The sequence below is a fragment of the Conger conger genome, chromosome 14 (genome assembly GCF_963514075.1).
Source record: "Conger conger chromosome 14, fConCon1.1, whole genome shotgun sequence".
NCBI lineage: Eukaryota > Metazoa > Chordata > Actinopteri > Anguilliformes > Congridae > Conger > Conger conger.
This window is the reverse complement of record NC_083773.1, coordinates 33,276,612-33,304,565: the sequence shown is the minus strand read 5'-3', so window position 1 is coordinate 33,304,565 and position 27,954 is coordinate 33,276,612. Positions and strand designations below refer to the sequence as shown.

Here is a 27,954-nt window from a genome sequence, read left to right as displayed (position 1 = left end):
CAGTAAAGCTGGGTAGTTATGACAAAAAAGGTGCCATTTGCAGATCACAGTCACATCATGAAACCTCCCATCTTTATTAGATGCAATTTCTCATGATCATGCTATATTATTGGGGAGATATTTGGCCTGTCTTGTACTGTAATACTGGGGGGTTGCAAGCCCCTATTGCCCCTCCTTGGGCTGGCTACATTACGTGTTTTGGAGGATAACCTTGGATATAAACACTCTCCCGAATTGGCAGTGGGGTTTGTTAAATAATCCTGCGTGTCTAAGTATTTGGTTCAGACCCATCTGTCAGTGCTTGCCGAAAGTACACTTGGCATCAATTATTTTGATTGAGAATTTATGCATGTTCTTCCTTGCAAATTGCTGGTACATTGGGAATTGCTGACAGAACTCAGACTGAAGTACGATGAGTTTGGATTAGAGTTCCTCAGGGATGTTCACTCTCTTATTCCATAGCAGTGTCTTTGTCATATTCTGGTCTTTTTAACGCATTCCTGGCTCAAGCAATTTTCTTGACAATTACACCTGCTCTATCTGATGGGTATATTTATATATTTGAGTAATTGTGTGATTATTCTAGAAATACTTGAAGTGAGCACCAGATATACGAGCACTCATAATGAAACCCAACTGTAATCACAGTGGTACGAGCTGAATACACAGACCTGCTGTATGTTCCCAACTGTAATCACAGTGGTACGAGCTGAATACACAGACCTGCTGTATGTTTCCAACTGTAATCACAGTGATACAAGATGAATATACAGACCTGTTGTGTTTCCAACAGTAATACATTTGACTCATTTACTGTTGTATATCTAATATGCTTATCACCTGCCGGAAAAATATAAATAAGTGAATATACCTTGAGTCGTCTCTTCCACATAAAGGTCACTTGCACAATCATTTGTCAATCTTTTGAAGGGGGCTGCATTTAATGGAGATAAAAAAGGTCATTTGTTATTTTTATTACAGATCTCAACACAAGATCTGGGATGGAAAAGTCACATCAAAGGACAAAAAGCACAGTGATCCCAACATTCACACAATGCAAATTAACAAGCTTTGGGGAAATGCATTCTGGGATACATATTTGGTGGCAAGAAGCAGAACACTTTTACACATAAATAGAAAATAATATCAAATCAAATCCTCATTTCCCTGTTTGGCAAAGACATCTGTTTGCGCTATTTATTGAGAGCAGAAAGAAGATCTATTTCACTGAGTGGAATTATGATCAGGAAAGTCGTACTCTGGTCATTTTCTGCTCCACTCACTCAGCTGTGACATCAACATTAGACTGGCACAGGGACCTGCTGGGTAACAAAAGGTGTGAGCATTGTACGGGTAGCTATCCATATCCTCTCAGCCTCCTCCCAGTGGACAGGCAGGATATCACAGGACTGTCCCAACTGGAGGCCCACTCCACAGCCCAAACGCAGGCCCACACAAACCCGCACAGTCTCTCTGCAGCTACCTGTACAATACACCTACGGACACCTGACATTGTAGAGTAATAAAAACCACAGGGTCTGGCAGATGACAAAGGGAACCAATGAATACCATTGACAATGTGCACCAGACATGTGAGGAAGAATATCTGACAGGTAAAAGAAGTCATAAGGAGTTCACCCACTGGACCCTTCTTTGACGTTAAGCTTTCTCCTTATCCCTGTGCTTGTAGCCTGGTATTTGGTTCTTTACCCCCCTTTTTATCAACCCACCACTTCATAAGGTTGTGCCAGTCATAGAACTTTCAGCCATAGTCCCTTGGAAGGCGGTTTAGTTTGAGAAATCTGGCTTAGAGGCGATCCGGACCACATTATATGTGTTCAGGCCTGGTGCATCGAAGCCGGGTGACAGGCCCTTCTTGTTCGAAACATAAAAGTTAAAGAGCTGCCCATCCTGGGCCTCCAGGGACACCGAGGCAGTGCTGACCTGTAAGATACAGGGGTACTCCTTCTCAAAAACCACCCTGAAGACCCGGTCCTCCAGGAAGGTGAGCTTTATGGTTCTGTACCTCTTGGGGATGAGATCCTCGATCTGGGGTCCAAACTGCTGCATGACCAGGACCCTGTCCGGGCCGGCTTTGATCTCGTAGTAGGTGATGTTTCCGTAGGTGTAGAAGCCCACGTAAGGGGTAGGGTTGGGCGGAGGCACGAGGACGCGTCGGGCGTCCCGGAAGGCCCTCTCCATGGCGGGGATGATGTAGCCGTAGGCCTTGGCCACAACGTCCAGGCCCTGCGGCCTGGTGCCCGCCATCAGCACCACCAGGCCCAGCTTCATGCGGGGCACCAGGGAGAAGGTGGCCGAGTATCCGTCCAGGTCGCCGTCCTTCCGCAGCACCTCGTAGCCCAGCTGCTCGTTCACCTCCCAGGGCGTGCCCGTGCGGTTGGCGAAGTAGTCCTTCTCGCAGCGGAAGAGCGGCGTCAGCATGGTCTTCACCGTGTCTGGCTCCAGGAGCTTGCGGTGGTAGGCGCCCAGCAGCATCATGGCCAGCTTGGCCAGATCAGCAGCCGTGGAGAACATCTGCCCTGACGGCCGGTACCAGCCCAGGTCGTAGAGAGGGGCCGGCTTCCCGCTGGCGTAGACACCCACCGCCATCTGGCTCTGTATCCCGGGGGTCATGTCAAAGCCTGTGTCCTCCATCCCCAGTCTGTCCAGGATGCTGTCAGAGATCCAGCGATGGTAGTCCAGACCCACCACCTTCTCCCCCAGGACATGAGCCAGGAGAGAGAAGGCCAGGTTACTGTAGTGGCACCTGCAGAGAGGAGCCAGTACAAACAGTAAGCAACAGCCAAACCTGCTGCTAAATATACCCCAGACCTTGTGCTGACCGTTTTATTAAAATAATCATGTTTTTAATTAACAATACCACAGACTCTATCCAACGTCATGTTCACGAAAATAAGGTATCCATTGTAATCTGTCCATTTAAAGCTTCCTCATGTGGTACTCATGTATAAGTAATGCATGAGTAGAGTCTTTGAAAAACATTGCAAACTATTATATGGGATTGCAAAATGGAAAATAGTACATAAGGCCAACAAGACTGGTCAGACATTGTATCCAGGAACTGAAACAAAGCAAGATTTTTTCAATTAAAAGAACCAGCTGCCTTTTATTGAAGTGTGACTGGAGTATTTAAAACCACATAAAACTACATATAGCTAATTTCAACAGAAAACAGCCATGCCTGGAGTTGTAGACAGCTCTTTGCATTTGATGATTAAGATGTGTGTATGATTTATTTGCTTTAAATGTGATGTTTAATGTAATTGTTTTCATTACTTAATGAGCAGTAGTATATAAATATGAAGTGCTATCAATATTATAGATGGATAGCAGGATAGCTGGAAGGCAGCTATGAAGAAAGACTTGCACTTGTGTAACTCAGAAAAGTATAAAATATATTTCAGAAAAGACCTGAAGCTTGTAATAGGGTTTATTATACTCATTCATCTTTGGGTGTGCGAGAGATTAAAGAGCTACAGTCCCCTCCAAAGGTATTGGAACAGCAAGGCCAATTCCATTGTTTTTGCAATACACTGAATACATCTGGGGTTCAGATAAAAATATGAACATGAGACAACAGTTCAGAATTTCAGCTTTTAATTCCTGGTATTTACACTTAGAACATAGCACATTTCGTATCAGACCACTCAATTTTTGGTGAGCAAACGTATCAAAACAGAGAGTGTTTAAGTCAATGAAAGTAAATAACATTTAATATTTAGTAACATATCTCTGGCTTGCAATAACTGAACCAAGCCCTGCAACACATTGCCAAAGAGTACCTTGACACTCCACAACGCTACGGAGGAAAACATTTTGTGGTCTGATGAAACTAAGGTTGAATTATTCAGGAAGAAAATGCAGCACTACGTATGGCTTAGAAAGGGCACAGCATTACAACATGAAAATGGGGAAGTATGGTGGAAGGAGCAACATGCTTTGTGGCTGCTTTGCTGCCTCGGGGCCTGGACTGCTTACCATTATTGATGGGAAAATTAATAACCAAGTTTATCAAGGTATTCTACAGGATAATGTCAGGGTGGCTGTCCTCCAGCTGAAGCTCAGTAGAAGTTGGGTGATGCAGCAGGACAATGACCCTAAACATTGAAGTAAATACTAATGGCCCAGTCAGAGAATTACCTCCAGAATTACCTCCAGAGCTGTTCACACCATACATCCTACGAATTTAGCTAAGCTGAAGCAGTTCTGTAAGGAAGCATGGTTCAAAATTTCTCCTGAACGATGTGCAGGTCTGATCCACAGCTACCGGAAGCACTTGTATGACGTTATTACTGCCAAATCAGGTTTGACCAGTTATTAAATCCAAGGGTTCACTTACTTTTTCCACCAGCACAGTGAATGTTTAATGTATTGAATGTATTCAATAAAGACATGATCATTGTGTGTTATTAGCTTCAGTACATTGTGTTTGTCTATTCTTGTGGCTTAGATGAAAATCAGATCTTGTCCAGAGCTTTAACCCTTGTGTTGTCTTAAGGATAGAATATGATCCACCACTATGTTTAACAGCAGAGAAAACCCCATAAATGTTGTTTTTTTTCTACTTGAAATTTGATGACAAAGTTTGTGATGAGTAGCAAGTTGTTTCTTCATGCAAAATAGATTTTAAAATTTAAAATTCAATTAAGCTGTTTTATAGTAGGAGCTTAGTGAAGGCTGAGTTTAGTTTGGGGAGTATTTATTACATCACATTACATTAATGGAATTTGGCAGACGCTCTTATCCAGAGCGACGTACAACAAAGTATTCAGAATGTTAAGACTACACAAGGGTTAAAATGATCAACATAGGCACCCTGTGTCTCCATTCAGAATTCAACATTATTGCGTGTTCCAGTGATGTTACTGTTGATGTTGATGGCAGAAAATGGGGAAAATGGGTCTTACTTGGTGCCTGGATCTGCCACAAGCACATCATCCTGGAGAAGACTGATGGCTGCCTGGGTCTTTCCCTTCCAAAGAAGGTTGGTGGCCCTAAGCCTCCTGGGCAATCCTGGGATCAACCAAAAAGACAGACACATTCACAAATCCATAATCAAACCATGCCTACTCTACTGGCAGTCTCCTGAACTCCACATCCATCTGAACTGCAGTATTGTTCAACTGCTTATCTACTGGTCCCTTTTTATCCCCATATCATCACTGGACATACAAGGTTGATAAACAGATGTATGTCAATTGATAAATATCCTATTGATTCAATGGATTTGCATTCTGAAATTGCTCCTTTACTGTGCATGCATTTCCACTTGTGTTTTCGGGTGCAACATTTCCAATGTGATGAATCATGGACTCACGCACAGTAACTTGCATGTCAAAAGTGAAAAACCAAGTTCCTAAAATCCATTGTTGCTCAATATTGGTGTCAGGCAGTCTTCTTTCTCCAAAATACACTACCGCTGGATTATCTTCTATGAAAAATAATCAATCAATGTGTTCCTGTTTGCTAATAGCTTAATTTCAAATGGAATTTGAGTATTTGGAGGGAGAAAGCAATCTTTTGTGACCACCACTGACCACAGATGTTGCTAAATCCACCAAAACTAAAATTATCACCATGGCCTTTAAACATAATGACTAGTAATGATACAAAGGTAAGGGATTGGTAGGAAATGTAGGTTTGTGAGTTAAGATAACAGTGCAAAATTTGGCAATAGAAAGACACAGAATGAGTCACCAGGCCTTTCATCCCCTCATTCTCCTGATTGTGTTTCTTCAATAAACTTTTAGAAAACCCCTCTTCCAATGCCAATCAGCCTGACTCAGTGTGATACCCTGATCTAGTCCAGGAGGTGGTATTTACTGCCAACACTGACCTCCTCTTGACCTGATCAATGAACGCTGTGCTTGCTCTGCTCGGGGCTGAAGCCACACTGAAGGGGAAGGGAACTGTAAAGCTAGATTAGATTGGCCAATCAGAGAAATGGCAATTTGGAGGACTGATTTAGAAAGGAAGGGGTGGAAGATTATCACTTAAGAGACCTCATCAGCAATCTATGCATCTTCTAAATCTATGCAGAGGAGTGTGATGATGCTTTTCGGTTCTTCTTGGTTTGGAAGCAGACACTGTGCACAGATTACTGTAGAGACTAACGCTGGCTTGCATTTATGCCCCTGTGCTTAAATCCCTCTGAAGCACCACATGCCTGGGTGCATCAAATACCACAGAGGTGTCCAATCTTATCCTAAAAGGGCCGGCATGGGTGCAGGTTTTTGTTTTAACCCAGCAGTAACACACCTGATTATACTAATGAACTAATCATGGTCTTTAATCAAGACCTTGATGAGTAGAATCAGCTGTCTTAGTCCTGTGCTAAAACAACAATCTGCACACACACCGGCCCTTTCTGGATAAGATTGGACACACCTGAAATACCAGAAGCTGACCTTAATGCCTTTCGTCCTCTCTATGAATTTGGAATTGTGATGAATGGTACGTGCCAATTATGGAAGGGGATAACTCTACCTAATAGGAAGATAAATCGTTTAACTCTGAAATACATTCCCATGGAAAAGATTCTGCAAATATTCTGTCCATAAAGAAAATGTGTGAAGTATACAGCAGAAAGCTGAGAGTCTGTCTGAAGTTTAAAAGGGAAATTGTGACAACGGGAAAAGCTTGTGGTGTTCACTAAGTAACGTACTGACGTACATTCCAAACCGGCATAAATTATTATTTTCCCCTTTAATTTTAGGCAATCAACAGATGTGAGGAGAGTGATCACCAAGAGTGCCTCCGCATTATCCATTCTTTTCAACAGATGCACAATATAAACATTAATTTGCGTGGAACTCCAAAATGAAAAAAAAGCCCTTTTCAATAATGTTTTTTTTAAATCAACCACATTGTCCTGATATTGTCACTGTTTCAATTCCAACATACTCAAACCACTGATTGGACAATTCACTGTTCAAACGGATCACGACCAGATTATTTTGGATTACTGACTGACGGTCGGAATTCTGTTTTGGGAAACAGGATTCAGCAAGTTGCAGGAATCAAAAAATATTTGTCCCAGATAATTAGTGATCTGCCAGTGGGTGTGGAGCCTTACCGGACAGCTGACTGGCCATCCTGCGCAAGGTGACAGATGAGGACTGGACCTGGACCTCCCCGCTGTCCAGGAAGATCAGCCCATCTGTCACGTACTTCAGCTCAGAGTGCTGCGACTTGCCCAACGGGTTCTTGATGGTGAAGTTCTCCACGTACTTCTCCAGGGGGTCGTCCAGGGAGCCCACCTTCCCCTCCTCCCACAGCTTATAAAGCATCAGCGTGGGGAAGATCTTCGAAAGGCTGGCTATCCTGTGCGGGGCAAACATTTATTAAGATGTTAATGTGGCCTGTAGCGTAGTGGTTAAGGTACATGACTGGGACCCGCAAGGTTGGTGGCTCGATCCCCGGTGTAGCCACAATAAGATCCGCACAGCTGTTGGGCCTTCGAGCAAGGCCCTTAACCCTGCATTGCTCCAGAGGAGGATTGTCTCCTGCTTAGTCTAATCAACTGTATGTCGCTCTGGATAAGAGCGTCCGCCAAATGCCATTAATGTGACGTAATGTAATGTAAAAAGATAAAAAAAGGTACCAAACAGTGTCCGTTCAGTGAACTCGATGTGACAGTCTGGATGCCAGTGATTCTAAACACTTAATAATGTGTTCCATTTGTACAACATCCAAGGAAAGCATTCTGTATGTGAAGAACATTGCTGAATGATTAACCAAAGACCTCAGACAAACAACCAAATATCAAGGTACAATATATTGTATATTGTCTGTGAATATTGGCGTACAACTGATGAAATGTGGGTTGGTGGGTTGTTATGTCTGTTGCAGCCCTGTTCATAAAGCATGAAGTGGGCCCAGTTCTATTTCTTATGTTCTACAGGCAGGTTATCTTGGTGTGTTGGCTGCTTCCACCAAACATCCCTATTCAGGGTAAGTATTAGGAAGAATAGTGACCAGGTCTCACACATATGGTGCCATTGCTGTGGGTGCATTTGGAAGGAGTATATAGAAGGACATAGACTCGGTGAGCACTTCATTAGGTATTAGGTATTTAGGTATTAGACTTTTTTTACTTCCACTGCTGTAGCCTATCCACTTATATTATAATGCGTTGTGTGTTCAGAGATGCTCCCCTGCATACCACTGTTGTAATGTGTGGTTATTTGCGTTATTGTCACCTTCCTGTCAGCTTTGACCAGTCTGGCCATTCTCCTCTGATGACTCTCATTACTCATATTACTCTCATTTCTGTCTGCAGAACTGCTGCTCACTGGATTTTTTTTCTTTGCACCATTCTTTGAAAACTCTAGAGACTAGTGTATGTGAAGATCCAAGGAGATCGGCAGTTTCTGAGATACTCAAACCACCCTGTCTGCCACCAACTGCCCTGTATTCCATGGTCAAAGTCACTTCGATCACATTTCTTCCCCATTCTGATGGTTGATGTGAACATTAACTGAAGCTCCTGACCCGTATCTACATGATTTATGCATTGCACTGCTGCCAAACAATTGGCTGATTAGATAATTGCATGAATAAGTAGGTGTAATAAAGTAAAAATGTTCATAATAAAGTGCTTGGTGAGCGTACATAAGCACAGGGGAAAAATCTGACATTCAGCTCAAACCCTGACAGTGGGGAGCGGGGCCAATGACTCCTGAATCATTACCATTCAGGGCTCAGGCACAATATCCAGTACAGTGGCCACATCCACAAAACAAAATGTATATTCAGACAGGGCTGCCTCTTCTCTCAATAGAGACCCATTACTTTTTTCTTGCCGAAGAAACTCTGACAATGCAAAGTAAATTCACATCTTCATGTTTTTATTAAATTAGTTCCCTTAAGCATTATGAAATATAATAACAGCAGAAACTCATTATTGCAGTCATTCAATGCAGTACCAAATTGCATTCAGTCATTCAGTACAGTACCAAAACAGTACCCAATTAAATCTGCTTCATGAATTAGAATACATTATAGTTTGCTTACAAAAACAAATAATGATACCGCTCTTGACTGAGTAATTGGATATGAATCATGAATATGAAGTATATCGGTCAACACCTTCCTTCCTGGCTTGCATTTTCTGTACAACAGTACAAACCAAATGCAGGCTTTCAAAGCACAAGGTAAACAGGTAATCACGCCAGAAATGGAAAACAACGCACCTTGCTTTGAGAAGAGTACCTTTAATATCTTTACTTCTATACAACACAAAATGAATATGTTCCCCTGATTTGTGTTCTTTCAACTGATTCTCACTCAACATCAATAATTAGTGATTAGACAAGGATGGAATCTAAAGTAGAAATAAATGCATTCAAATTGAACCAAACAGTTCCACTGAGAAAATGTTTTTTCACTTTAACTCAGCGCATTAAAATTGATTGCATACATGGATTTAATTTCCTCACGCCAAAATTGGAACACGGTTGGCAGGCAGTCTCTGTGAAGAAAGTTTTATATTTATGATTATGTGCCAAATATATCACATATAGCATAATGTGAATGCGCAACATTACAACCATCAAAGCAATTGCTCAATAGGTACATTAATGAATAAATATAGGTCCATTTGCCAACATGGCAACACTTGGAGCAGCACCAGCTGGTATCTCAGTAGGCTTTACAATGTGCAATATGTGATGAAGCGGCAGATACAGAATGATCACTGCCTTTTGAATGGATGTATATTAAGTTTGAATAATTATCTTTTCCAACACTATCCTGTTATACCCACACGGTGGATTTGGGGCCTACCACGATTGCAGCCTTTAAATAATATTGAGCAGTTAATTCTTAGTTAGACACTATGTCTACTGAAGAATGATTGAATATGGCCCCTTCGGCAGTGATGGCTGCTGAACTGAAAATTTAGCATGCAGAGAACATCACCTTAAACTGATTATTGGTCTTGACATCATGTTCGGGGGAATAAGTCATATATTCAAATGAGAAAAGGAACTTTTATTCACCAATACACTTAATGGAAAAAAGATAAACCACTCAGTTAACCACCGTGTTAGCTTTCGAAACAACTTCCAATAAAGACGATCAAACAAATGAAACAATCACACTTCGTGATTGTTTAAATTACACAATCCGCATATCACAGATCTATGCCATCGATATTCTCCCAGTGGGAGAAGAAGAGTACACGTACCCACTCCAATGTACCCAAAGCCAAACCACGTCTGAATCCACACCCTCCTTGCCTATAACTCACCTGTATATGGTATACTCATTCGGTGGGGAAGAGTTAGGGTCACTTCCATTTATTTTCCCGAAGTTCCCGGTCCACAGCACCGTATCGTTGTAAATAACAATGGCCGACAGAGACGGGAGACTTTTGGAGTGAACGCAGCGTCGCAGCAGCAAGTCTACCTATCGAGGATAAATAACTATGTTACTACCCCAGAAAACATGTAGTACAGTCAGTTTTGTTTCCGTTTGACTTCCTCAATAGACTTTTGTGTACCTCATGAGAAAAATGCATGAATATATGCTGGAATATAAAATATTACTTACATTTTAAGTATTTACATTGTTCTAAGCAGGGACATTGTCATATTGCAGCATAAAATTATGGGCCACGTGTAAAGGCAGTCTCACAAAATTGTAGACCAAAGAAAACTTCTTAGACCAGAACAGCATTGAAATGAACGAATTCTAATGACTAACAGAAGGGAATTGAGATGAGAGAAGAAAGGAAATATTTTGTTTATCACAGGTTTACGCAGTTATAAATAAGACTGCGTATTTTTGATGGAAAATATTGGTTAAAATCATGGAGCACTTTGGGGAAAGTTGTTGACAAACACAGAAAACCGAAGGGGCAGAAATCATGGAGTGTTTCCAGGAACATTCATGTAATAAATTAACCAATATATTTAATGCGCAGCTGTGAGAAATGATTGAAATAAAATGCACAACGTTAGCAACAGTAACAAGGTGTTTAAAAAACAAAATTCAACAGGCGATTTCCGGTAGTAACAATTATGACTAAAATGTATTGAAAGCCTGGTGCATTACCTGGTTCAGCCCATCACAGAAAAAAAGGGCATGGTTAGTATATATTCATTAATCCATTCATTATCCTAACCTGCTTATCCTGAACAGGGTCGCAGGGGGGCTGGAGCCTAGCCCAGCATACATTGGGCGAAAGGCTGGAATACACCCTGGACAGGTTGCTAGTCCATCGCAGGGCACACACACCATTCACTCACACACTCATACCTACAGGCAATTTAGACTCTCCAATCAGCCTATCCTGCATGTCTTTGGACTGTGGGAGGAAACCGGAGTACCCGGAGGAAACCCACGCAGACACAGGGAGAACATGCAAACTCCGCACAGAAAGGGGCTGACGGGGATTTGAACCCAGGACCTCCTTGCTGCGAGGCGGCAGTGCTACCCACAGCACCATCCGTGCCGCCTATGGTTAGTATATATTGATTTTTATTTCTTTAAAGCTTGTTTTGGCACAGCACCTTGTGTCCTACATCATCAAGTTCTTTATTTTATTCTAAAAATAAAAATCCTGCTTGGGGATGGGGATTTGGCTGCATTCATACTTCCATTGTCATTTTTGACATGCAGGAGAACTGCTTAATATGAAGGATGTTATATGTTATGTTTACTTTTCACAAGCCCAGAAATCAAGAGAAATAGGGACCCGAAAATAATAAAATGTAAAAATAAGCAGATTGCCAATAGTACCAGTTCTCCATAGTTGGAAATGGATATGGGTACATGGCACATGGGGCTCTCCAGTCATCAGTCACGGATGTTTTATATGCTAATATTTTTATTTTAGTATATTTTTATACTGTAATATTTGCATTTGCTGCAAGCCCCAAAAGACAGGAAATTAAATTGATCATCAGCCTGCTCTCCATCAAGGAAGCAGGCATGTTTAATTTGTTTGTGTTTAATTTAGTTTAAGTGGCGGCCTGAAGCGTAGTGGTTAGGGTTCATGACTAGGAACCACAAGGTCGGTGGTTCGATCCCCGGTGTAGCCGCAATAAGATCCACACAGCTGTCGGGCTCTTGAGCAAGGCCTGTAACCCTGCATTGCTCCAGGGGATTGCTGCTTAGTCAAAACAATGGTTAGTCGCTTTGGATAAAAGCGTCAGCCAAATGACATGTAATTTCATACAGTGCAGGTCTGGAAAACACATGCACTGTACTTAGCTTTACTAATGGTAGCTAGCCAATATACTCCACGGCTGGATCATTTACTTCTGTGGGTATTAATTTGTCTTCAGTGGACAAAGCCCCTTAATAGCACGGTCCAGGACATGCAGCATCATAGTGTACCTTCTCGAGTGCCTCCTTGACACTTGGGATGGGGTGTTGCAGGGGGGTGGGCTCAGGAAAACGAGGACAGATGCTATCTGCTTGGCCTCTGTTGCTCATATGTTCGTCTGGAGAAAGATGGCAAAAGAAAAGAAGAGAAGGTGAGGGAGAGAGAATATACTGTAGTCCCAGGAACAGAGGAAGACAGAAGGAGAGGGGGAATTGAGAGACGAGGAGAAAGATTATGAGCAATGTTTTTTCTTCATGCATCAACCCTTACTAAATCAAATATTAAGTGTATGTAAGGTGATCTCTGAGATGTCACTTTGCATTTGTATTTTTATGTCAGAAAAAAAAGGGTAAGCATGTCCATGTTTAATGCTTCATTTGCTTATATGAAGTTGTTGTTGTTACCGTCTATGATGAAATCCACTAGCATAGCACTTAGCAGTATACTGGAAATGCCATTCAGCGGGACTTCTGCCTAACCTCCCTATAAACTGCCCCTGTTAACTTGGTCATCGAGTTCCCTTCCGTTGCCAGAAAAGGGCTCAGAAAACAAGCTTTCATTAGATGCACTGAGCCAATAATAGAAGGGAGTCTTCAATGATCCACCCTGATCTGTGCATATGATTGGATTGGGGCTGGTCTACATGACACAAATAAACACACCTGTCTATTTTTTGCTTTGTAATCCAGACCAGCACCCACACACAACTAATAATACCTCTATACAATATTGTATATACTATATTTCTTTCAGCATGTAAATATTTTCCAACTGACTTAATTTCAATTTATGATAATTTCTTTAACAGTTTCAATAGAACTTGATTAATAATACAATCAATTGCACTTCATAATGTACAACAGATAATTGAAGAATTAATCATATTTAATTTGTTTGAGAGCTTGATAGCCAGATTCCATTATACATATAAATCATTGAATCCCTTTTTATCTTTCATCCAGAAAATTAGTTTCATTGTGCTGAAGTGCTGAAATCATATACTAGTCAGGTGGGAATAAACTCAGCACTCAGCTGTCAGCTTAATCAAACCCACAGGACCATGGTTATTGCAATATTGGTCCAATGCAGGTCCGACCGGCTTGCACTTAAGCAATATATGTTCTCATATTTTACAATAATGCTTTTAGCTTTGGAGTATACACTCAGCGAGTACTTCATTAGGTGTTTATTAGACTTATTTATTTAAACTTGCTACTGCTACTGTAGCCTATCCGCGTAGAGGTTTCACGCGTTGTGTGTTCTTTTGCATACCACTATTGTAATGCGTGGTCATTTGTGTTACTGTCATCTTCCTGCCAGCTTTGACCAGTCTGTCCCTTCTCCTCTGAAGTCTCTCATTAGCAACGCATTTCTGCCCACAGAACTGCTGCTCACTGGATGTGTTTTGATTTTGCACCATTATCTACAAACTCTTTGATTGTTGTGTGTGAAGATCAGCAGTTTCTGAGATACTCAAACCAAAATCGCTTAGATCACATTCCTTCCCCATTCTGACATTTGGTCTGAAAAACAGCTGAACCTCTTGACCACATCTGCATGCTTTTACACATTTAGTTGCTGCCACATGATTGGCTGACAAGCTGGTGTGCAGGTCTACCTAATAAAGTGATCACCGAGTGTATATTATTGAAATTAGAAAATAAATTGTTGTGTGTGAGGAACATATATAACTCTTGTCATCATAATCAGAAAACTCCAAATAAAATCTGAGACATGAATACTGAGTACTGACCCAGTTCTAGTTTTGGAAGGTGGTACTGCCACAGGAAACAGCCCGTCATAGTGAGGGATAGCAGGAGGAAGAAAGCCAGGCCTAGCTGGGCCCAGTTCACCTTCATCCTGCCTGGTTTGGCAAGTCCCCCGTTTGCTGTAGTCGAGGTGGACTAGAAGACACAAGCACACATTGCAGGTCTGTAGCCATAAAACCAAATACATTTATTTGAATAGAGCTGGCAGAAAATGACTTATTGGTCATTTAGAAGTTGTCTATTTAAGGTGGGTTTATATTTAGATTTTTCAATTGAAATCATAACAGTCGGTGATTTAGCAAATTGCCACTTGCAATCGGCAGGCTTTATGTTGCATGTTCAAATTCATGTTCAATTGTGTGTGTACTTTTCCTAGTAATAGCCTTCTGTAAATGGAAGCTAATAACTGGACAATGACTGTCATTAGTCTTCAGTGAACACTATTGTTGGCTCTGAACTCCAGCATTTTGGATTTGAAATGAAACAGTGAATATGAAATAAAGGCTGCATTAGCAGGTATCTACATATTGGGGGAACCATGTAGGAATTCCAGGGCTTTTTATAAAGGCCTGTGAAAAAGTATTTGAGTATCCTGATTTCTTCTATTATTGCATACAGTATGTCACACTGAATTGTATCAGATCTTTTGACAAAATGTAATTTTGTGGGACTAAGGGAACCAGAGTAAACCCAAAACACAATTACAATTATTACTTGAATGAAAAAAGTTCCCCATATCACCTATAAGGGGGACCATAAATAATTGGACGATTGGCTGCCCAGCTGTTTGGTGCTGCATCATTAGTTAATAATGCACAAGAAGGTGTCTCGGTGGCGCAGCCTGTAGAGTACTGACCGCATGCTCATTGCGAGCCGCGACGTCGGCGGTTCGAATCCGACCGTCCGACATTTGTCGCATGTCTTCCCCTCTCTCTCGCTCCCATTCTTCCTGTCTCTCTATACTATATACTGTCCAATAAAGCTGAAAAAGGCCTAAAAAATATCTTTAAAAAAATAATGCACAAGAAAGTTAACAAAAGGGTTGATTCTAGGCCTGGAATTTGCATTTGAAATCTGCTACTCAGTGGGTTCACTATGAAATGGAAACCATTACAAGCCTGAAGAACAGAATGAGCAGGTTAGAGTTTGCTTAAACAAAGGAGAAGGAGAAAAGTGAAGAAAATAAGGAAGTGCTCATGATCTAAAGCATTGTCCCCCATCGTCCTCCATCCTAACAATACCATCCACATGGTGGAGGTGTTGTTAGAACTGCGGTATGTATGGCCGTCACTGGAACTGGCTCACTTGTGTTCAGTGATGATGTGACTGTCAGCAGCAGGATGAATTTTGAGTGTAACATTGTAAAAAAACATTATATCTGCTCAGATACAACCGAATGTCTGAAAAGTCATTGGATGGCACTTCAACATGCACCAGGACAATGACCCTAAACACACTGTTAAAGCAACCAAGCGGTTTTTCAGAGCCAAAAAATGTAATGTTTTGACTGGCCAAGTCAATCACCAAAACTGAATCCAATTGTACATGTGTTTCACTTGTGGCAAAATTACGCAACTAAAGACAAAAGTCATCCTTAAGAAATAGGAACTGAAGATGGTTATACTACAAGCCTGGTAGACCGGCAGGGAAGATACCCGGCATTCAGTGACATCTAAGTCATAGACTTCAGGCATTGAATGCAAAGGGCATGCCACGAAACACTAAATATGATGACGAGGAGTATGTAAATTTGGTCCCCTAAAATGGGGGGACAATGTATAAAAAGGCTTGTATCTCCTAAATTAATCACTGGATATAGATGTAAATACTCTACTCTTAAATTAAAACTTTGTATGTGCATCCTTTCATTTTAAATCCTATTTGCTTGGGTATAGAGCCAAAACAACAAACTTGCCACTACCCACATACATATGGACTGTACTGTACATGATTGTATTGCATACTGCATTTTAATAGATCATTCAAACATAGAACTTGCACCTGAGAATGGCAATTTTGTATTTTCTGTACGCATTTGTGTTTAGCTCCATGCCACATTTCCCCCAATGGCCCATTACAATATGAGCTGCCAGATATCTTTTTCCAGTGTAACAGTTCAGGTTCAGCGTTATGTTTGGCATATTTCATAGTAAAACACAAGTTTGAAAAAACTGATAGAATTAACCCCCACTCAATACAATGCAATGTATGAATGGGGAGCCCAGTTAACACAATAGACAATCACAAATGCCTACAGGAAACATCTGCTTTACAGCCCATATAATATACACAACCAGAATTTATTGATTATCTGTTGTTCAGGGAAACAATATCATAGTAGTCCCAACAGTTCTTTTTTTTTCTCTCTTGGGAAGCAAAAACCCAAGAGACAGTTGAAAAGTAAGGTCAAAGTAAATCTTAAAGGTACAATAGGCAATTTTGGACTTCTAACAGTCAAGAGAGGGATAGCAGCAACAAATACCTTCAAGCCACAACACTGTTTATCCCTCCCCCTTCTCTGTGAATGCGCTGCCATTGGCTCTGGCAATTAGAACCAATTTTCAACCAATGAGCTTTTAATATTGTACAGCAATGCTATGAAATTGTTTTGGTACAGTGTCAGGCCATCAACTGAAACCCAAATTTTAGGACTATAAACACAGGCGGTGAACATGTCAGTGAGCCTTTTTCAATGATAGGAAGGGATTTACAATGGTCTTGTAACAATGTTTTAACACAAAAATCTTACCTATTGTACCTTTAAACATCATGAAATGCATGACAGGTGGGCCAGAGAAAAGGCTCCTCCGGCGAGCTAACAGCAGTCATGAAGTAGCTAGCTCCTGAGCACAGGTCACTTACCCAAAACTGAGGGTAATTTGATGAAGTGGGATGTCAAGGCTAAAACTCTGGGGGGAAAAAACAGAACAAAACCAAAAAAAATCCGTCCCAGTCCAGCCCAGGTCAGCGCAATTCCCTCGGCAACACCAGGAGATCAGAGGTCCGTGATCCCTGAGCCAGCTGGAGCGTCTCTGGAGGCTGGCCGCACAGAGCGTGGTATGGCACGGACACGGCTTAGCCCTCAGGCCACGGCGTAATCCTGCCGGCTGCCCGCTCCCCGATCCTGGGACAGTTTGATTTCCACTACGCCCACTCCATCCACCGCGGGCCCTGACATCATAATCCCAGGATTTACTGCACTAAAACCCCCCCGCAGAACCATCGGGTTCATAATCTCTAATCCCTGAAAATCAATCGACTCCAGTCCAGCGCAGCGTCTACAGCTGGGACCGGGAGAGTTCCCCCGCCACACGGAAAAACACTGTCGTTCCTCTGGCTCAGACTCTATTCCCGATTTTGGAGTCCTTCATCACCGATTCAAACTGACAGGCCACGTCCCGTGATGTAACATTACTACACGTCACCTGGAGTTACAGAACTCCAGTGGAATACATATTCATTTTATTCATGTTTTTATTTAATTTTTTTTTTTTTCATATTATGACTATGCACCAATTAAACTAAATTACACCAATAATGATTTGATTATGTTGAGAATGCTAATCTTTAAAAAAAAAAAACGTTTAATATGGGATAAAGGCCTTTTGGATTATGTAATGGCAGTATAGCACTAGATGTATTCTTATGAGACCGTATCCCTCCATCATAAGGTACAGTATGTTCTACCTCAAGTCTGATAGCACTTACGGTACACTTAAGAGAAGCTTCAGAGAATGTCATTCTTAATTCATACTCATGACATACTGGGCATCCTGTACAAATTTTCAGTGGCTGTATTATATTTTTATTTAAAGTATGCCAACGAAATCAAGCTGTGTAATGAATGACTAACACACTGAGAAAGATGAAGGACAAATGGTACCTAATGTACACCAGTGAGGTACGCATTTGTATCAAAAAAACCTGTGAAAGTCATGTTCTGAATACATTTCCAACAGTATGTACTGTTATTATCCTGTCTACTTTGGTCTGAACATTGAGATACACTGCTCTGGACCCCCAAGTGAAGGACTTCAAGCGTGAAGACAAGCGAGAGCTTAGCCCTATTATATAACCAGCGGAAGCAAGAGCAGGGCAGCTGCCCTATTATCTGTGAGCACTCACACAGTCCTATTGAGCCAGTGAGGGGCACTCCATTTGGGCCAAATAAACCCACCGTCCAACATCCCGTTACAGTAAGGCACTGTGCTGTAGAAGGTTCTGGACCCTGGATTAGACAGAACCATAGGCTGTTTCTAGTTCTCATGCCACCTTCTGGCCTTAATGATTTAATTAGCCCTAACATTTACGCAATCAGACAATTTAAATTTTTAAGACAACTTGATAAGAACATGAACGACAGCCGAAGACTGTTCTCGTGTCCCTATATAAAACGCTTTACCGTTATCTCATCTATGAGTGAACCAGTGTCGCTGTACAGTATACAGCCAGTTTGCTCATTTAAACAGGGTGATTGGTGGAAACAAAAACGTGCATACACACCGGCCCTCCAGGACTGGAATTATCCACCCCTGCCCCAGGATCATTAAAGATTCCGATGCACTTTTACAAAAGCGCAGGGGTGAGATAAGATAAAGTAATGTGCGCACGTACGCCCACAGGTTACCTGTGGCTCCGCTCCATCCTCATTCGCCTCCTGAAGGACTTTGCTTCTTGCCTTGCCCATGATTTCCACTGTCAAATAAAATAAGGCAATCTGTAATTAACATCTGTAATACAACATTTAACCCATACATTACTACATTAATGCTTTCTCACAGACAAAATAACAGATCAAATCATTGTCAGAACAGAACAACATGTGAATGAACTATAAAAAAAGCATCATATTCTACCTATCCTGTCAATTAGATTTACATCTAAGAATATATGTATAATTTTTTTTTAGAAAGTACAGCACTTGTCACTAGGTGCACCAGTAGAATCAGTGGTCTTTAATGATGATTCGGGAGTACCCATGTTTATGCTGGTTTTTGTTCAAACCTTTATTGCATTTCCCAAAATATTTATTTTTGATTGGATACAGATGCTTGTGGTTGGTGGGCTTGACAACACAATGTAGCCATAGCCATGATGATGAACAAATCCTGGCTCAAATTTACCACCAAAAATGAATATTCTGCATTGTTTTTTCTAAGCTATGTCTAGGCAGGTTTCCTGAAAGTCCAAAAACGATAGTTGGTAACCAAATTATATTATGGGTGTTTATCGAAGTCTAAAATACTAGCTATAACTTGTATACTATATGCTTGTGGAAGATGTTGAGGTTGATTTCAGTTCTCTCCCCCTGCCTGTCATAAGTCTAATAAATGTTTCTAGTGACTGTTGTGCATGAGAATCCCAGGAGCTGAGCAGTTTCTGACATACTCAGACCACCCTGTCTGGCAACAACACTCATTCCACAGTCACTTCTTCCCCATTCTGACATTTGGTCTGAAAAACAGCTGAACCTCTTGACCACATCTACATTCTTTTCTGCATTTAGTTGTGGCCACATGATTAAATATTTGCATTAACAAACTGATTCACAGGTCTACCTAATAAAGTGCCCACTGAGTATAAAATATTACTAATAATAATAATAATAATAATAATAATAATAATAATAATAATAATTGTAGTTAGAGCACAACTGAAAGTGCGATGTCTTCACTGGTCTCAAACCTGCTCTATACCATAGCTTCCTCACAGGGTGTGAACTGTCATCTGCACCAACTAGCAAGCTATTCTTGCTAGTTGTGACATTTCAGTACTACTTAACTCATCCTCCCACCCCCTTCCCCATTTCCAGTCTGGTGAAGTTTGAACTATAATCAACAGCAAAAGGTTAAAAAAAAATATATATATATTATAAATATATATATATATATATAGCGGACACCTTGACTGTTGCATTATTAAATGTGTCTTTCAGATGAAGAGATTAGAATTCAGGTCTATTTGTATAAATGTTGTCCTGCATTTCTGCCTATCCAGAGAATCACATGTTCGGTCAGCAGAATAACCATGAATATCCAGTATGAATTATTGAACTCAATTTCTCACTTGCTCACTTTAAATTAATGAATATTATAACTTATTACTCCATATGATACCAATCCAAAGTATGCATAATTAAATCATTTTTCAATAAATAGCTATTATACTGTTTTCATTTCTATTTTAGTTTCATATGAGAAGCTGTGCCCTGCTGCGAGAAAATTAGTTCCACAGGAATTGATATACATCTGTCATTGAGTTATTGTTCGACCACCCACCTTGATAGAATAATTTCTCTTCGAATGAGGGATTTCAATTTGCCAGCATGATGCATGCTGTCATGCAACCTTTCCTTTTTATCTATGAAAGATAGTCTCTTACTTTCTTTGTAAAGCCAAGTTATACTGTACGCCATACTTAGTGCCTCTCCAACCTCAGCCCTTTTTTATTGCTTTGACTTGAGTGTGCATTCCTCCACACTTGCATTCAAAATGACTGTGAAATGGAAAAAGGTTCTATGACTGAAACAGCATGTGTCCTACACCCACACACTCGGTTCACATATTTCACCTTCACCCACGCCCCCCCCCCCCCCCGCTCCTCAGACTCTCACCTGAGGTCTCAGTTCCAGGTTCCAGGCTCTTTTCACAGTTGAAACTCTCTGATTACCTCCTCTCTGTCTTCTGCTTTCTGACTCTGCTGTCCCAACAGATGTGGATATCATGGGCGTAGTTAAATCCGTCTTGTATCCGACCCAGGATACAGGATTATCCGCAGTGGCCATCTTCAACATCTGCCAGAGCAGGGAAATGGCTCTCTCAAGAGACACACTTTACTATACACACACTGTTAAATCAACTGTTCCAGTACACCACTTTTGCATATCCCAAAATGCATTATGATGGACAACGCTTTATAAACAAAGTTATTTCATGCATTTTAACTACCTTGCTGCTATTTTTCCAAGGTAAAATAAACTTTGAAGCTTTAACCAATTCAGAAATAATCAAAATGAGACATTATACTATGTTTCATATACAGTAGTTTCTTATATCCATATGTCCAATCTTTGCATCCACACTTATGAACAATTACTCCCCCAGGAGTTGATTTAATCATTATATGAACCGTCTTTTCCTCTTTTCAGTATGACAGGGTGTTAGTCACGGATGTCATGGGTGTCAGGGGGGTGCTGTTGCCGATTATGGACTGGGAAACCAATCACCACAGATACAAATTACAATCCTGTGCAATTTAACCTTGGATTCTGTGGCCCAGGGATGGTTGTGGCCTTAAACGTTTACACAGACTGTGTAAAAGCGATTTACTAGTCCAGCCTTAGGATGACGCGCTTCAAGCGCTAAATCATTTGTCGGATGATTTAAAAAAATATTTATTGTAGCTCGAAGATGAAATGGATTTATGGTACCTTGAGTTCAGATGGTCCGGGCAACATGGAGGTGCAAATAATTGATCCTATTCCAAAACGTAGCGCTTGCCACGGTCAAAAAACCTTTTAGCTGCATGTCTTGCCAACTAGCCTGATCAACAAGGGAACGAGACTGCTTTTAATTAGTTGTAGCAGTTCAGGTGCTGCAGTCACCTGTCTGAGAGGGCGGGTCCCAACGCACTTTTGCACCTCCAAATTGCTCTGCAATACACAAAGAAATCCAGAAAATCAAAAATATTATTAAATTAAATTATAATAAATGCAAACCCTAAATGACATATTTCATCCTCATATTTCATTACTATAAATAATAACAATAACCATAATCCATTCTGGCTCCAACAGACAGCCAGCTCTGTAGAATTTTAATCATATTGCCAAATGCTGGGAGAAACAAATGGAGACAATGTATAATAATAATAATAATAATAATAATAATAATAATGAACTATTTCTATAGCACTTTTCAAACACCTTGCACAAAATGCTTCACAAAACAGCAAAAGGGTTCACGAAACAGGAACGCATTTCATGATTGATGGCCTAAATGTTGATGTTGAGTGCTCCTTTTGTAAAACCCCATGCTAGCCCAATGACGGAATTTAGCGGGGGCCGAAGGGGGTTTTGCGTGCTTGTCCTTCTGGCGTTGCCGGGAGAACATTAGTAGGGTTAATTATTATCCTCCGTACAAGAACAGAGCACAATTATGTTTAAGAATATAATGGGTCCGTTGCCATGGGTCGGATATGGATTGACCTGCCCCATATCCCGCTTACAGCTGGCCAGAAACGGATCAGTACAATTCTTAATATTCTCCGTTCTCAAACGGGGCCGTATTGTACGCTTAGTGGTCACTATAGTTTTATTTGTTTATCTGACTCCATTTAAAATATAATTTAGAAATTTGGGTTTGCAACTTACGCGGACCTCGAGAGTGATTACATTCGACTTGTACCTGCGCCACCATTACTCAATATATGCTCCCGGGATTAGCATTACTGCTGAAATCTCAGTTCGGTGGAGAACTCAGAGGCTGAGGGTCCAGTCAACACAATACATGCAAACCTGCCATGATAGTTGCGAGCCCAGGTCAGCCTAGCATTAACTGGGCTCCTTAGAGCTAATTTGGCAGGAACCAGCGCCGTAACGCCCAAAGGTTCCCTTCGCACCAAATCACAAGAGCCGTGCGTCACTGACCCTTTAATTGACAGAAACTTGCTGGCCTCACAGCTTAGAACTACCACAGGTGTACCGCCGATCGGTCGGTCTCTAGCCACCATTTCCCCCTGAGTATTCAGTTGTAATTTAGGCTGAAAAGGTACAAGATGAATTAGAGTCATGGAGATCACGCAAGTTACAAACAAAGTAGTTTATTCACAGACAGGTAGGTTATTAGCTTTAGAATATCACAATCAATTACAAAATACACAAATTAAGAATAGAGATAGAGTAAATAATCATACCTAGCCTGCTTGGACTACACACAAACAAAGAGTATAGAATATGCCATGTATGGGAAGCCGATTACGATCTTCTGTTGCTACACATGCATACATACATACTTACATACCCAAGACATGTTGTGTGGGAAGTCGAATACGATCTTCCCGATACTTACATATACATACAATGTGCTGTGTGGGAAGTCGAATACGATCTTCCCAGATTGGTCTGTCTCCCTTGCTTTTATGCCAAATCATACGTTTGGCAGTGCCATAAATCAACCTGGGGAGGTGGTGAAATCTGGAATTTAGACCCCCCCCCCCCCCCTTGGGGGTTGTTGAGTAGGAGAAATTAGATGATTACCAAGAGAGGACGTGTAGGTTTTCCCTTGAGTTACTGAAACTATGGTTTATTAAACTCCATTTGGTATGAAATGTATCTCATCCGATTCCTTGATTTTTCCAGATCACATCCATACCAAACAGATTACCCTTATGTTTTATTATGTTGCAGTTATCATGAAACATCCCTCCTGATTATCCATTTTACATGCAATTCCTGTTACCATTACATAAGACTTAATGCAATGATACAAGGATCACATGGACAATGTTTTCAAGGTTTTACCTGGTCTATTTACTATCTTAATAGCAGTTTTGAATATTTAATCTTGGAGAACAGTCACCGGTGTAATGGCAGCAGTGCCCGAATGAGGGCACTGTGGCATTGTCCGGAGTCTTCCCCCTTGGAAGTGACCAGGTATGGGGTCACAGGGAGGTCGCCAATGTTCTGGAGGATTCTTTTCCCATGACCCAACTGGCCTTGGACCATTCATACATCTTAACTCCCCAACAGGTAGTCTAAACAACATTGAAACCCCAGCTCTCAGGCCCCTCACAAATGGCAGCCCTTCCTGACCTTAACCACTATGCTACAGGCCGCCCCATCATATCTATGAATGCTGTAGTTGGGAGTTTTCATGATAACTGCATTATGCTGTAAATATGTATTTGTGCCTCTCATGGTAATATACCTTTTGGATAACCCTGATTTGGGTGAATGAAAGGAAAGGAGACACAACCCCAGATTGCTTGGTTTCTTCTCCTTATCTCTGAAATCCAGGCCTTAGTTCTTGACCCTAAAAGTGAGTCACCCATCTATAATTTACAGCCAGGCCCACCAGGCAGGGGGCTAAAACACATGGCTTCTACAGAGACAGCTTTTGCCCAGTTTCCCCTCGGCTCCTGAATGGTTATGCTATCAAAGGTAGACTGTTACAAAAACTAGACCATTACACCAGTCACACTGAACCAATCAGAATAACACCAAACATTACTATATTCTGACCTGGGATTATCATGAAACATCTTTATGCCATCTCCAATATTCATGTGCTCTAACCTGTCAGGAATGTGAGAAAAGGGGGGCCCCCAGGGCCCAAGAAGGCGCCTCTAAGAATCCTTCTCTAGCTCTCCCCCACAGTCATGTGTGCCAACGGTGGGGGCTAACAATGTATGCTCCAGGAGGGGGAAGTCAGCAAGCTGACCAGCGCATGAGACCAAATGTTACTTATGACTGGCTTACACTTTCATCTTGTAGCAATGTTGCCATTGACAACAGGTGCTCAAAGCTCATAATACACACCATGTTATACCAAGACAGTTTTTAATCTACCAGCTATCACTGTAAAATAAATGTGAAAATCAAAAATCCATCTGGTAACTTTTGTGAGGCTTGGTCTGTTCCAAATTTGGTGAAAATAGGACAACATTTGTGGCCTGTGAATTTCCAAGGATTCCAACAGTGCCTCATTTTTTAATACGGCTCAAAAAATAAAAGATCCCATGATCTTGGAGAAAAGAATCAATAATCATGGGACTATTTCCAATTAGTGTGCCAAATTTCAAAAGTTTTTACCATACAGTTCTAGGGGCTGCCATAGACACCCTAGCCAGAAGATGAAGATGAAGATGATGATGATGATGATGACGATGATAGAGACATAGTGTGATACTGTAATAGTGCACATTAGGGGGACTATTATTATTATTCATTAATGATGCTTTCTGAAATAAACTTAATGCACTATTAAATGCCAAGTTTATGCTCGTACTAATTTATTTTTCAAGTTTTTTAATTGGGTGTTCTTCTAAATCGAAATTCACTTTGCATTAAAACATAATTAAATTGTCTCCCTCAAATATTGTTTTCCTCGTCGTTTACATGAGATATTAAATGGAGCGCATGACTCACTGTGGTTATTAAAGATCCCCATGGTATACAGGAAGCTCCTTATCAGAATCTAAATATCAAAGACATATGCTGCATGCCATTTAAAAAAGGTTGACCAAAGTAAAACTCTCTGTCTGATAGGACAAAATGGCATACAAATCCAAAGAGAATACCGTTTTTAAAACTATGTTACCAGCAAATGTGAAAGTTCTGACCCAGTTCTGAAATACGTATGAACAAAACCTAATATGATCCCAGTTGAAAAAAATGGACTTGCCCAAAAGCTTTGTATTATTGAGGGTGAGAAATCATCTCAGAAGAAGGTTATGTGGCAGTTGGGTGCTGAGTTAGGAAGTTACACTAACTAGCCACTAGATGGCTCATGTTTGAAACTGGTTCCTCCCTATATGTGATGGGGGAAGGGAAAGTTTAATGAAGGCCACTGATTTTCAGCACCTGCCCCATGCTTCTCACAAGGTGTGTGTGCAGCGAGTGGAAGGAAGCTGCTGATTGTTCTCCTGGTATGGAGGTACGAGCGGGTACTCTTTCCTGGGGTATGTATTTGTTTGCAACTACCACAGGCAATGTGGATTTCTTCTGTTCATGTAAACCTTTTAAACAATATGTTGGTGATTGGTGTCTTTATCTGTTATAGAGACTGCTGGGGATGTTTTTCATTGAGAGGACAACAGCAGAGTGGAAGTGTGTGGCAATCGCTGTTCCTCTGGTGTTCTTTTTCATGTTTCTTTTGTTTGATTTTGTTTCCGAGTGTTTAATCCTTTTTGCTAGCCAGCGCCCGTGATAATGCTGATTAGTTGATCAGCCTGTGTTCACTTAGCACTCTGGCCTGTGGTGGTGCTGGTTAGCAGCTTTGTATATGCATGTTGGGAGGAAGAGCAGGGCTAATGTTTGCAGTGCCACATTGTGTGAAGATTTGAACTTGGTTCTTTGTTTGCACCTGATGATCCTTTATGTGTGGGGTGTTTCTGACCGACGGTGTGTTTAACCCCTTGCTCTGCCTCAGAAGAGTAAAAGAATTGTTTTAAGTTTGGGGTTAGTCCTTGTTAACTGTGGGGAAGTTTTATTGTGCTCTCAAACATTCCGTAATGAAATCAATGTTTAATAAATTATATTTTGATACTTCCAAACTTTTCCTTGCTCTGCATGGTTAATTCTTAGTATACTTGTGGCCAGATTACATTGTGGTGTAACCGGCAGGATTGTTTGAGAGTAATACTAGGAGTTAGGGAATGGTTTTGACTTTGTTTTGATTTATCTAAAGAGGAACAGCGGTTGTCTTGAAGGAAGACGCCACCTGTGAAGAGAAGGAAGCCTGTAACCACTTCTGCATTGTGCTTAGTTGGACTTGTTTGGCAGCCAACAAAGACCGACCATGTCTGAGGATTTGGAACAACTTCGGGAGCAACTGCAGAGGCTGAGGACTGAAAATGAAAGACTGAAACAACAAGGTAACCAGCCGGCCCTGCCGACCCTCTTGATGCCGGCCAACGGGTCAGGCTAGGACAAAGACCTTTACAAGCTGTCTACCTTCCAAGAGAGCGAAAATTTCCTATGTTCTCGGGGAAAGCCTCACCTTCATCTCTTTCAATAGAGGACTGGGTAGATGAGGTAGAAAGCTGTATTAGGGGGAGGCACATGACTGACTGGGATAAAGCCATGTTTGTGTATGGTAATCTTGATGGGGAGGCACAAGCTGAAATAAAATTTAGATCAAGTGCAGTGAGAGAAGATGCAGAGGAGATTTTTAAGGTTTTATGAGAAATGTATAGTCCCTCTCAGTCTTATGTAACTTTACAACAAAGGTTTTTGATAGAAAGCAAAAGGAGGGTGAATCATTGCAAGAGTTCTCACATGCACTTTCAGATTTAATGGACAAAGTGAAGAAAGCTAATGCAAATGTTGTGCTTAATTCTGAGATTGTGTTACGTGACCAGTGTAGGGGAAAATTCACAGAACGAAAGATCTCCCTCCTAAAAGCATGATAACCAATCACAAGTCAAAATCAGACTTAGTGAGCAGGCTGGTTCCTCCAAAACTCTCGACGATGTGTGCTAAAAGTTTATCAATATATCTGTATTAAAGTATGATATGTACCCTGTATAGTTTCAAACTGATTAACTGCTAAATTGTGCTAGGATTACACAGTGAGCCCAGCCAGCTGGCAGGGGGGGGGCCCGTCTTGAACTGTGTAGACCAAACTGTCAAGGACACGGGCAGAGCAAGATATGACTGTACAGGTGATTTCTCCGGGACTCTCAATGTTTTATGCCAGAAGTGTATCTATTTGACCTAGAACATTAATTATAGCTGAGCTTATGAAAACGCAAGAAACCACAGTGAAGACTGTTGAAATGAAAGCAAAGAATGCTACGTACATTTATTCCCTTAGGCGAGAATAATTAATCAAATGTTTAGTATGTCTGTATATTAGAAAAGTATATTAGAAGTGAATATTAATGAAATGTTTAGTTTGTCTGTATATTTTCAATGATTACTGCTGCTTAGTTTGTCTTATAAAAGCGAAAGATACAGAGTGACGTGTATGGATGACGTGTTAGAGGGAGGGCATCCAGAACTTTATGAGGTCTGGTAGTTTGCCAAGAGCAGGTGCGGGGTGAAGTGAGGACACGTAGTTGGCAGAATGCCCTGAACTTTGTACAGAGTTGGCAGAGCATAAGGACCGT

At 41.1% G+C, this 27,954-nt stretch overlaps 1 protein-coding gene across 1 annotated transcript; it reads right to left on the bottom strand.

Annotated features, from left to right (window-relative positions):
* Positions 1–1,108: 1,108 nt before the first annotated feature.
* lactbl1b (lactamase, beta-like 1b) lies at positions 1,109–7,361 on the bottom strand. The gene is made up of 3 exons (XM_061218772.1): positions 7,097–7,361; positions 4,929–5,034; positions 1,109–2,767 (listed from the first exon to the last, which is right to left on the bottom strand). Exons 1-3 carry the CDS (start codon positions 7,359–7,361, stop codon positions 1,789–1,791), a joined length of 1,350 nt encoding a protein of 449 aa, XP_061074756.1. The 3' UTR covers positions 1,109–1,788.
* Between the last annotated feature and the right edge of the window lie 20,593 nt (positions 7,362–27,954).

Excerpts from the sequence above, each read along its gene's own strand:
- lactbl1b (XM_061218772.1), bottom strand. The coding sequence starts at position 7,361 with ATGTTTGCCCCGCACAGGATAGCCAGCCTTTCGAAGATCTTCCCCACG. Across the intron at positions 5,035-7,096 it reads GATGGCCAGTCAGCTGTCCG|GATTGCCCAGGAGGCTTAGG; the intron begins GTAAGGCTCCAC and ends GGTTGATCCCAG. Across the intron at positions 2,768-4,928 it reads GTGGCAGATCCAGGCACCAA|GTGCCACTACAGTAACCTGG; the intron begins GTAAGACCCATT and ends TCCTCTCTGCAG.